This window comes from Lactuca virosa, chromosome 6 (genome assembly GCF_052849685.1).
Source record: "Lactuca virosa cultivar CGN04683 chromosome 6, Lactuca_virosa_CGN04683_v6, whole genome shotgun sequence".
In the NCBI taxonomy this organism is placed as follows: domain Eukaryota; kingdom Viridiplantae; phylum Streptophyta; class Magnoliopsida; order Asterales; family Asteraceae; genus Lactuca; species Lactuca virosa.
In genome coordinates, this window is record NC_136431.1 from 121568494 (window position 1) to 121581507 (window position 13014).

The window sequence follows — 13014 nt, forward strand, 5'->3', positions numbered from 1 at the left end:
GGCCAAATCCATCACTCTGAGATTATTTAACCTTTGCAGCATGTGACTTAACGTATTCACTTAATGGTAAACTCACATCAATAAGGGTTCCACAAAGCACAAAGCAAACATCATTCATGCAGTAACACTCCAAGCTACAATTCAACATAGGACATCCCAAGCTCACTTTCTATTACCATGTTAGGTACTTTTACTCTCACTGTTGGTTGCCTTATACATACAAATTATACATAATATAAGATCAAATAGACTGTTAAATGAAAGACTCTACCTTAGGACCACAACCAGACACAGAATAAGAAATAAGGCTAAATCAGTCATTCTAGGGCTAGATGATCCTAACCGTATACAATTTTTAAAACATACACTTAACAATAACTTCTATCAATACAAAATCAAAATCTATCATAACATCTAATTCCTTCTAGGCTATGAGACATCAGATATCAGACAAATCTATCATGCAATTCCTGAAAGTATGCTTAGCCTTATCCTAGCATGTAAACATTCATATCATATAACATATCAACATGTATGGGTATTCTGGGAATCACTTACTTGAGCTCGGCTGATTGCACACATCACACCCTATTTTTCTTCAGGTAGATGAGAAATAATTTTAGCCTGATAAGAATAAGAATGATAATAATATAATCAATTAACATGTGTCACACATACAAATCCATGGAAAATATGGCATGTCTGATAGAGAATTTAACCTTAAACTTATTATCAGAAAACATTTCAAGAGTCTGCTTTCGTGACATTTTAATTCGCTCAAAAAGTTTTATTCCTGCAAAATAAAAATGAAAACATAATAAATATGCAAATATTTTTCTAAATCTTATACCCAATAATATGCATACTCATGAGCTTGTGTAAGGAGATGTAAATTACAACAACAACTTTCTTTGCTCCATAATTGATGGAGTTTTGATGGTGTAGAGGGTAGGTCCACCTCTCATGGATATCGGATGAAGTCACTTTTGTCACAACTTGCATTTTAGGGCTAGGAAATTCTGTCCATGTGTATTTAACTTATAGCATACATTGTAACCCTAATGTAATACAATGCAAGTTATTCATTCAAAAACAAAAATTCGAATCAAAACTCACTCGTGAGGCTCTAAACCTAAATCAATGCACTACATTCACTCAACATTTGGGTTGTAACCCTAACTTTCTGGTTCCAATCTCTTATTGGACAAGGATACCCTTATTGAGACTAATGGGACAATAAACCCTCAACTTGATTCTTTTGGACTAAGAATCCTCATTTGGGCCCTAATTGGAATCACTTTCAATAAGCAATAGATGTTGGACCATAAGACTCATCATGGGCCTTATTGGGTCGAAAACCATCTTCTTTGATTACAATGGGCCGAAAACCCATATTCTTGCACTTATTGGGACGTAAACTCATATGTGGGCCCACATAGATCGAAAATCCCTAATGGGCCAATGCTATATCAAGCCCAAGATCCATGTTCTTTTCTTTCCACCCATTCTCGGTTATATATATATATATATATATATATATATATATATATATATATATATAAAGAGAAAATTTAATGGATTTAAAATAGTGACACCTCACTAATGCCTCTCATACATCCATGCAAAATGTCCAACAAATATCTAGACAATTAAAAGATTACCCATTAAGCAAGGACCTTAACCTCACCTCCTCTCTCTTCTCTTCTTATTCTCGGCCCTCCCCTCTCCATTTCGAACTTTATTTCATTTCTAAATTCTCTCAAAACTCTCAAGAACTCCCTTCCATCTTCTCCAAAAATCGTGTGGTGCTTGAGTAAATTCAAGCTTCTACTTCAAGAATCATTAAGTTGAACTCCCTAAGCTCGAAAACTCATCTCAAGGAAGCATCCACGGCCGAAAACATCTTCAATCTCTCTCATTTCTTCATCAAAACTGAATCCAACACTCAAGTTGAGTTCATACCCCCTTGTTTTCGGTTTTAATATGTTTTTGGGGGAGAATACAAGTTGCTTTTGTGTTAGATCTAAGTATTTATGCATGTATGTGTGTGTTTTCATGTTATATGTTGTGATCATGTTATGAAGATATGTTAAACCTTCATAAAGCTCGAAAGATCTACCAAAACTTGGTGATGTTTATAAACTAAAACACATTATGTAACTTAGGGGTCGTTTGATAGTTGCTAACTGAGTTAGAACTGACTGGGTTAGAAGCTGACTGAGTTAGAAGTTCTGACTGAGTTAACTTCTGACTGAAATTTGTTGTTTGATTTTGCATCTGACTGACTGTGCAAAATGACTATATTACCCTCAGGCGCTAGCTTTTATTAAAGAATTCACTGAGTTTTTTTTATGACCAAATAGATGTCAACAAATTGTTGCAATATCATCTAAATACAAAACAATTTATCTATTGTGATATAATTTCAAGCATGATTTAGAGGTTATTGGGCAGCTTCTTTCATTTAGGCTAATGTGGTTACACGTAAAAAATAGCAACATGTTTCTTTTTTCATCTAAACACACATGAAATAGCTGCAATGAAATAGCTCCATGTATGTGGAAAAAAAAACAACACAGTGACACATGTTAGTAATTGGATGGGTTTTGACCAAAATCTAATGTTTTCAATAACAAAATATCAATTTCTCACAATCACAGATCAACTGATTGACATGAAATGAGACAACAAAAGATTGAAAATCCTTTAACCATTTTCCTAACACTTATAAACACCCTTCAACAACCAACAAAGGGCTTCGAGTTTTTATATAATAAATCAAACCAATTCACCAAAAGTTTTCACAGTAAAAGGAGAAAAACAATTAAAACAAAGAAAACAAGATGTAATGACCAACATTCCCCTGCACTCCTGCACTACTAAACTACAACAGATGAGTTTCCAAACTGGTATCATGGACAAGATGGTCAAAATATGAAAAAAGATGTTTAAAAACATACCTTGATAGCTTCCAAGATTATATTGAACTCCATCTTATCTTCATTCTTAATTGTATTCAAGCACAAAGCTGCTTTATTTTCTGATGAACAATCTGCCATAACATTCCAAATAACATAACAAGAAACTTGTTGACTTGAGCAAAACAATCAATGGGGTTTACATCATCAGCAATGATCACCAATTTAAACACATCTTACCAAATTCGATCAAAGTCGCAAAAGCAACAAAGGTTTTGATAGAGTAAACAGTGGATGTTTTGCTGATTTGATTATTTACTAGAAAAACAAAACCCTCGTCAAAATACAGAGCTCGACGATGGAGAAGAGAAGAAATCAAAAATAAAATTGGATAATCATACAATTAGATACAAAATCAAAAAGAAAATTGATTTCACAGATGGAGAAGAGAAGAAATAAAGTCGATTTCACAGATGGAGAAGAGAAACTTACTGAATGAAGAAAGAAAGCGATAGGGTGGCGGCGCTCATGTCTGCTGGCCGGAGTCAGTTGTTTGCTGGTGTGGGGGAGGAAGTCGTTGGAGTGGAGACTAGGGATGAGCAAAAGGACCGAACCGGCCGGAACCGGACCCGACCAGGGAACCGGCTTCGGCCAAAATCAAGAACCGAACCGGCCCGGCGGTTCTACCGGTTCCCGGTTCCTACCGGTTCTTGTCGTGTCTTCAAATGTTGGAACCGTTCCTCGAAAAATAGCATCATACGGTTTCGGTTTTTGCCGGTTCTACCGGTTCCGGTTATATCGGTTCCGGTTCCCGGTTCCAAAAATCCACAAAAATAACGTCTCGGTCCCGGCCCGACCGGTTCCATCGGGTTCCAGTTCCGGTGCCGGTTCCGGTTCCGGTCGGTTCCCCGGTCCATATGCTCATCCCTAGTGGAGACGATGGGTGTACACGATAGAGAAGAAGACGTCTGCAAAAGAAGAAAAAGGGCAATGAGAGAAAATATGATGCTTGGTCTTGGTCAGCTGTATTCTATTAATGGACCGAGTCAGGAGGTGGGTCAGTAAGAACTGACCGGGTAAGACGAAAATCACATATATCAAACGTGCTGACCGGACCGAGTCAGCCAAAAGTGCTGACCCGGACCCAGTCAGCGAGATATCAAACACTCCTTACTATGAAGTTGAAAGGATTAAACATGTTAAGAAATACTTGAAAACTAAATAAAAACCGTATGAGGGGCCATATTTGACAAATAAACAAAAAGTGAAGCCTTTATGTTAACTCACGGTTTTGAGAGGACCAAAAGAGTCATTTTTAGATAAAAAAAAATGGATCTTTATAGTATTCACAGTTTTAAAGGGGCCTAAAGTGTTTATTTTCATAAAATGAGCTTCTATTTGGGCCTTCACGGTTTTAATGGGCTAAAATGGTCAATTTTCATAAAAATGGGCCTTAATTAGAAAATCACGGTTTTCATGGGCATAAAATGTAAATTTTGGCCTTTATGGACTTAAAATATCATTTCTATTAAATTTGAGCCGAAATTGTTATTTCCATTATCTGGGCCGAAAATGTCATTTCCATTAAAATTGGGCCGAAAATGTTATTTTTATCAAAAGTGGGCCGAAAAATGTCATTTTTACCAAAAATGGGCCTTAATTGTAAACTTTCGGTCGTAAAGGGACCTAAAGTGTCATTTTTATCAAAAATGGACCTCTAATGTAAATTCCCGGCTTAATGGCCAAGAATGTCATTTTTACTAAAAGTGGGTCTTTTATGTCATTTGGTAAATAATGGAATCAAAACAAGCATTTTAATAACAAACATGCTAATTACGTCATTTTCACTTTAATTGGGCCTTGTATACTTATTACATGTTTATTGGGCCTTATTGACCAATTTACACGTTTGATGGGCCCCGTATATTCATTTCATGTTTATTAGGCCTTGTGTTCTCATTACATGTTATTTGGGCCTTATAGGCCCATTGATTTTCTTATTGGGCCCCACGACACATTTTATGTTAATTTGGGCCAATAATAAATGATACTCGACACTTTGATAAAAACGAATGGTATTTCCATCACCAATGTTTTGTAATCAAATGCATACTCGAAACATTATTTTAAAACGGTAAACAATGTGATACACTGTCTGCGTAAATTCTGTTAAGGTTCTTGTGAGATGTTCTTTCATCCGTACCTACCTAGTGTACAACCTTAAGCCTTGTAGTTATAACCAGAGTCTCCTGGAGGGAGAGCGAGCATTTGTGTATAGATCGATACGGGGTTGATAGCCCCGCACCTGAGCTGTTCACTACAGCTAGACTAGGCCAGTCTAGGGTGACAAATGTCTTACCTTAAACAAGTCGACGCCTGAAAAACGGCATGACAGACAGATCAGTCATATCAAACATGGTTATAACGACTCACATAGAGTTTAACAACATGATAAATTTACGGAATACATATACTATATTGTTGATACACATACGAGCTATTCACTTTTATAACATTCGGGTCTTATGGTTTAAAGACAACTACTCTTTTACAGATAGAAAATATCGGATTTTCTGGGAAACAAACACGATACCTTACATTTTACTTACAACATAAAATATAGTAATTTCGGGACTCTCTCTTTATATATTTCCAAAATATAAACATACATGCTATAATACAAGATTCGAAACAAAACGCTCAAGCAATTTTTGCGGAAAATATCGGATTTTCTGGAGTTTACAAATGATACAAAACTTTTCTTACAAACATGCTTTTGAACTCACCAACATTATATATGTTGACCGTTTTCAAAATAACTTGTATTCTCAGGGAATCGTTAAGCAGGTTGGTCATCAAGAACACGTGGATTTTTGTTGTACTTTTTTTTTGTATCATCATACATTTAACATTCGGAATGTAATTTGTAAACCAATACACTTATGTAAACTCTGATGGTTGTGATATTTCATGTGTGATGATGATGTTGTCTTGATTCAATTATTTACATTGTGATGATATTACAAGATGAAGTCACCCAACCCCCGGACGTTTTCGCCGTCTGGTTCGGGGGTGTGACAACTTTTTTAAAATTTTATGTAATGTATTTGAAAAGAATATTCGAATATAATATCCCATAAAAAAAAGTTAATTTTTTAATATATATTTATATTTATAACTTTATATATGGATTCTATCTTTGTCGATATTAAGTGACCAATACAAAACATATTTGATCTAATTAGTTTTGGGTTTTGACGTGTTTGTTATTTATATTCAAAAATGTACTATGATGCTTTTTAAATTATAGATAAAATATACATAGAAATCTATCACATAATTATTATATATACCAATTATAAAGATCGATTATACAGTAAAATTTGACTAATTGAACAAAAAACCTCAACAATAAAGAAACAAAATTAAATCCATGGACAATCTAAATTGAATACGTTATACAGATGAAAATCAAAAAATAAGAAAAATACTCAACTCCAGTAATCTAAAGTGAAATTAAATAGTAGCACCTCTAACCTAATAGCGATTGGGAATAAGATATTACCCACCCGTCCTGAATATATTTCACAAATCCAGTGAAGGTGGTATCTGGAGTTCTAGAGGAGCAGCAACGAAGAATCAGTTGACAATAACATTAGACTCTTTCAAAGCTCCAATCAACCGCCGTAGATTGTGTTGACGTTCGAATACAAAGATGAAGAAAAATTAACACATACATGCACTATTTCAGAAAAACAATACAAAGAAACATACTTATATCGTGTGTGTCCATATTTGGTGGGTCTAGGGTTTTCAGGGAGAACAACAACGACATTCAGTTGGAAGCGGATAAAAATTTTAAACAACCAAACGCGCTATTCAGATGCTCAAATTGAAACGAAAAGCTTGTGAAATTGAAAAAATAATCTGACATCGGTGAAGGAGGCATCAGCGAAATCGACGGGCATGTACAAACGATGGGAAGTGAAGGAATTTGGGAGGAAGGGTAGGAGAAGGCGGTGCAGAAGGGAGATGATGGTTCAAAAGTGGATGGAAGATAGATAGAACAATCGGGAAGATATTGGCTGAGAGAGTCGGTGGGGAAGTTTGAAGATGAAACGGTGACAAGAGCGTTGGAGGATTAACCATGGTGAAGTAACCTATGAACAATACCCTGGTCAGGTACTGTTCACAAAGGAACACACAGTTTATATATATATATATATATATATATATATATATATATATATATATATATATATATATATATATATATATATATATATATATAAAGAAAAGAATTCAAATATTACATGCTTCAAATTTGATGATTTGTTCTTCAAAGAAAAGTTAGATTATTTTATAGGTCTAAGCAAAACTTGATCCGGAAATTGAAAATTCGAAAAAAAATACAAAAAACCGAAATCGAACAGAAAGTTGAAGCTTAAAGTAGAAACACCCTAGATCGATATTGTATGAAATGTTCAGAAAAATTATATTTTATAGCATATATTATGGGAGGTGATTCGTACAAAATAATTTATGCGTTATAATGTTTTACAATATAATTATATAAAACATAAATTGTTGTGTATGTAGAAAAACTGATTTATATGAATTATTCTGTGTATATAATAGTTAATTTCTATGTGAATTATTCCGTATATATTATAATTTATTTCTATGTATATCAAGCATAAGCAATTTCTATGCATCCTAGGTACAATTGGTCTTGGTATAGAACCCCTGTCTGATCATCACTTATATAGAACCCCTCCTCATCCTCTATATAACGGTTTCTCAAGTATTAAGAATTATGTTAGTTTCACATTTTGGGTTGGGTTCACTTTTAAACTCAAAGCCGAGGTTTAAAACATACCGGAGAAAAACAGGAAACCTAGAAACACACACATTTGGTGCAAATTATTACCAACATATTTCACACATAAACTCAATGAGGGACAATTAATACATTGCAACATCATGTCCAAAAAACACACACATACATACAATATGACATATGGCTAATGCATCCGTCGATCATTCTGTTTGCGAAAAACGCTTGGTCCATATGTGGAATAAACAAGCTCCACAAGTAGAGGAAATTGCAACAACGCAAACAAACATGCCGGAATACTCGTTGCTATAACGACTGGAGCTGCAATCCATGCTACTTTATCGCGAACCACAAGCGTTATGGTCGCACTAAATGCTATCATAGCGGCTACTAACGATAAGAATAAAGAGACGAGTCCAATCGTCATTCTCTTTGGTAGGGCATAGAGAAAGTCACCCTCTGCATATCGTGAAGTAAGTATCCCTAAGAACATCAACACTGAAGTAGTCGAAGAGAATAAGGCAATGGCATCTGATACGATAAAAAGCATAAAGACTCCTTCATCTAAGAACAAAGGTTTCCCATTATCTTGGTTTCCACCAGGGACAGTGAATGCAGCTGCAAATGCCATTGTCACTGTGAGTGCTGCTACTACGGTGCATGAAGACGCTGTGTCTTTCATCCATTCCTGCCCTTCTTTAAGTAAGTCTTTATGTTTATCAGTGAAAACCATTCTTGGGGTTTGCTTTTCTGTATTCAAGGCTTCTTTATACGAGGGCTCTATAAACTTTTCGACTTCCTGCACAAATATGAAGTCTCGTTATCTTTTATATCACCAAAAGTGAATTAACTATATTCCAAAAGACAAAATATTTTCATTATTTTTATTTTTTAATTGGTACTTAACTATTTTTATAGTGAGTATACAAATAAAATTTTCAATAGTTTAAAAAATACATTTTCTCCTGATTTTGAAAAAGAGACCATTCCATAAAAAATACATATATTTCCACCATTTTATTGATTTAATTATTTGTCACTAGATTATTTTTTATGGTTGATTTGCATTCTTAACTATATTTTATTATTGTTTAAACGTTCGCAGACTATATTGACAAGAAAGATTGTTAATAAAATAGAAAAAAATGCGTTATGCTTGTTTGTATCTTTCTCCCTTTAATAAGTGGTAAAAATATGTGGTGTGATCACTAGAAAAAAATAGTTAAGTGTTAATCCATGAAATGATGATCGATTCAAATGCTTTATGAATTTTACCCATTACAATATGTAGATGAGATTTATTTGGTATAAAGAGACGGAGATCAAATGACTGAAACGAACAACAATATTATTTCACGAGTTAAATTATGACTTTAATTACTATGATCACCTTAAACCATTGAAGCTCACGCTGCATTTGCAGAGCTGCACCAGTGACAACATTAAGTCGATGAGGCGGGGCTAACTTTGCGGCCATGTGTAATGCATTCTCGTTTTCCTTATCTAGCTGAGTTGCTACAAATACTTTGTGATCAGACATTTGGTATATAAGATTGTAGACTCGTTCTTGGCGTTCCTTGATTGCTGCATGAAACAAGTAAAGCCCTTCGACACTATACCAGATTATGCCAGGGTAAGTTAATATACACTCCTCAATAAGTTCATAAGCCCCGTATTTGACTGCTGTTGTTATCCCAGATCCTAAAACCTTCCAAACTTTGTCATGATCGACCGTTCCTATAACAATTTCACATATACGCTTCACAAGAATGGTGCTCTGAGCATGCATTACCTTGCTATCATGGATGTTCTTGATTGCTGGAGCTGGAGTTTTACACAACATATGATCCAAAAATTAGAGATGATACTTAATTATAAGCAACATGAGTTATGAATATGCAGCGTACCCACGAAATGAAGGCCCCTCCAAAATCCAGCAACAATCTGTTGAAGGAACAAGTAGAAAAAGGATTTTATACTATATATTTACGTATAACCTTCTTCTTTGTGTGCATATAGGAGAAGGATCTTTCCATATTATAAATAGATATTGGCATTTCGACCCATATGATAATTTTTGAAGTATCGAGTAGAAATCATTGTTTGTAAAAGATTTAACATAAATGTAAACCATATTTAATGAGTTTTATCCAAGGGCATCATATCAAATTTCATAGATTTTAATGGATTGATACATCATCATTTTATATTTCATATAACTTTATTTTTGGATAATTCAGAATCCTGGGACAAAATCTCATCTAAGGGTAAAATAGGAAAGTTCCGTTTTATTAAGTTCATTCCTAGTTTTTGTATTTGAGTCAAACACCTTATGTTTTCATATAAATATAGGACTTGTGTTTTTTCGTATTTGTATGAAAAAGAACCTTCTTTGTTTTGCTTATAAAGGAAGACCCTTTGGCATGAAGTAATTGCCCTCTCTTCTTCTTTTTCCTTTCCTTTCTCGTTTTCTGTTTTGTTTGTGTTTGAAGCTGAACCAACATTTGGTATCAGAACCTAGGGATTGTGAAGACCTAGGGCAGTTGGTTTGAGAGTCGGTTTAAAAAAAAGTGCAACCCTTTGCTGCAGGACAGACGCAGCGAGAATCGGGTTACGTTGAAGGGGGTGTGATTCGGTTTTGATCACAAGCAATCCGAGTTTCTCTTGATCAGACTTGTTCTAAGGTAGCAAGAGACTAACCGGAGGCGCGGAAAAGACAAGCGGAAAGACATCAAAGTGGGTGGCTTTGATTTGCTTTGTTTTGTGGATAACGGAAGACGTTAAAGGTGGTTGTGACCTTGTCTTGTTGTTCGGTGGAAGATTGCTCTCGAAATAAGCTTGATTAAAGAGGCAGGGGTTGTCAAAAGAAGAATAGGATGTCGTTGGTAAAAGAAGAAGGTTCGATGACGTTTCAAGTTTCGATTTTGACTCCAACGAATCATCCGGTGTTTTCAATCAAAGTCAAGTTGATGATGCATACACCATATGGGAGATGGTTGAATCAAGGGCGTTCGGTGGAAGAAAATCTCGGAATATGATTGATCAGAAAATGTATGGTTGTCAAGACAAGAAATGAATGGACAAACAACACGGTGTGAACATTATTGCGGTGAAAGTTCAAATCGGGTGGCTTAGGATGTGGTTGGGGAGAGGTCGTTGATCCGGGAAAAGTTGAGATGGTAATGAACATGTCCAACGAGATGTCATGGTATATGTTACATGTGTTGTTAACAATCAAATGGATTGAGAGAAGACTTTGGATGTAACCGAGGTGAAAGTCGGGTGTCCGGGATAAGTCGAGAATTAAACTAGTTCGAAAAGACGAGATGAAGAAGTTGCTAGGTATGAAGATGTACGAGATTCTGAATTAAGAGGGAGAATGTTGGATAATTCAGAATCCTGTGACAAAATCTCATCTAAGGGTAAAATAGGAAATTTCCTTTTTATTAAGGTTATTCCTAGTTTTGTGTTTGAGTCAAACACCTTATGTTTTAATATAAATATAGGACCTGCGTTTTTTCTTATTTGTATGAAAAAGAACCTTCTTTGTTTTGCTTATTAAGGAAGAGCCTTTGGCACCAAGTAATTGCCCTCTGTTTTGTTTTTTTTCCTTTCCTTTCATGTTTTCTGTTTTGCTTGTGTTTGAAGCTGAACCAACATCTATCAATATTTATTTAGAATACATTGAATTCTATAAAGTTGAATGAAATTTATTTAAAGGTTAAAAAGTTTTTTTTACTCTATTAAGAATTCAATTACTATTGAACTTCAAATTCATTTAACTTCAACATGACATGTCATAATTGTAGAGTTTCATCAATTGGATAACTAGGATTGCCACAGCATTCAAGTCTTCAACTCTCCATTATGGATAACCAGCAACTTGTATGTGTTAGAGATAAAAAATAAACAACTAAACGTGCAACTTAAATTGGAATTTAAAATTTGTACCTTACTGAAAATACTTAGCAAGATGTTGACTTTACGAGCATCTTGACTCTTCTTTATAGGAATCACTAACATCAAACAAAAATCTAAAGTTTAAAACTCGTATCCAAATATTGGTAGTATCATATATATCTGGAATAACATGAGAAATTTACATGAATAGATGAGACGACCCCAAAATCCAAGCCTGCTTCCACTAAGAAAATTTTCGGGTTTCATAGCTAGTGCTTGCAAAGCCGTTTCGCTGTTCCTATCAGATTCAAGCACAATGTTTGGGTGCATATCAATTATTTTCAACGCCACATCTGCATCACGAGATTCAACCCAAGATTTAAATAGATATTTATACTACATAAATAACTGCAAAATATCCTAAGTTTTAAGCTGCAAATATCGGACATACCATAGAATCCAGCCATAATTGTAAGAGTAATGAGATCGCCACCAGCAACTCCGGTGTATGGACCAGTCCCTTCCTCACTATCAGGTGGTGGTAAATCTGGACTCACGGTCAGCAAATATTGAAGCGTTTTCTTGTTTCCATGCCATGCGGCCAGTTTCAATGGCGTATTACCGTAGGGATTTGGAACACGGGTCATAGAAGGGTTCTGCTCCACCAAAAGCATTGTAGCAGTCAGATTCCCAACCTTAGCAGCATAATGCAACGGGTTGCTTCCACCCCAAGTCGCAGTAAACAACTTTTCAGCTGCACCAACTTCAATGATACGTTCCACCAACTTCTTCACGAAACGTTGGGAGCGATTCGTTCCCACGGCTATGATTAGCGGAGTCTCTGACCAATAGCCAATCTGTTTGGTCATCAAGTCTGGATCTTGTTTGAAGATTTGACTTACAGATTCCCAATCATCAAGCAAGGCAGCTTTGTAAATCGGAAGATCCCTGATAACATAATTGTAAGTCATTTTGGTTAATCTGAATCTGCTCAGATGAATTTTAAATCTTTGATCGATATATGTTCTGATTTATGATTCATTTCTCATATATATAATCTATTTGTTCATCAGTCAATTCATGCAGCTGGATTGAAAATTCTTGCTTCAAAGATGCTATAAAAAATATTATAATCCCACTTGTATAATTTTAATTCGTTGACCTTATATACTAAGCTACCGTCGTCGTCATCTATTCGTCATCAAATGTTATAATCTCTCGGGCATTAAATAATAGGACAAGCGAACCTTGGCTGTTCGCCTGATAGATAGATTATTATTAGATATTGACTACGTACAGTTCTTTAACATAAAGTCTGAATATGAGATATATTGCAATCCTTCAAATTAGAATGTGATC

General features: G+C 35.1%; 1 protein-coding gene across 1 annotated transcript; it reads right to left on the reverse strand.

The window, feature by feature from the left end:
* Positions 1-7816: 7816 nt before the first annotated feature.
* LOC145120705 (uncharacterized) lies at positions 7817-12669 on the reverse strand. The gene is made up of 6 exons (XM_079056509.1): positions 12107-12669; positions 11859-12008; positions 11707-11771; positions 9663-9699; positions 9146-9579; positions 7817-8554 (listed from the first exon to the last, which is right to left on the reverse strand). Exons 1-6 carry the CDS (start codon positions 12624-12626, stop codon positions 7943-7945), a joined length of 1818 nt encoding a protein of 605 aa, XP_078912635.1. The 5' UTR covers positions 12627-12669; the 3' UTR covers positions 7817-7942.
* Positions 12670-13014: the final 345 nt, after the last annotated feature.

Coding starts and splice junctions, on each gene's coding strand:
- LOC145120705 (XM_079056509.1), bottom strand. CDS start 12,626: ATGACTTACAATTATGTTATCAGGGATCTTCCGATTTACAAAGCTGCC. Junction 9,580..9,662: donor GAGGGGCCTTCATTTCGTGG/GTACGCTGCATA, acceptor GTAAAACTCCAG/CTCCAGCAATCAAGAACATC. Junction 8,555..9,145: donor GTGAGCTTCAATGGTTTAAG/GTGATCATAGTA, acceptor ATATTTGTGCAG/GAAGTCGAAAAGTTTATAGA.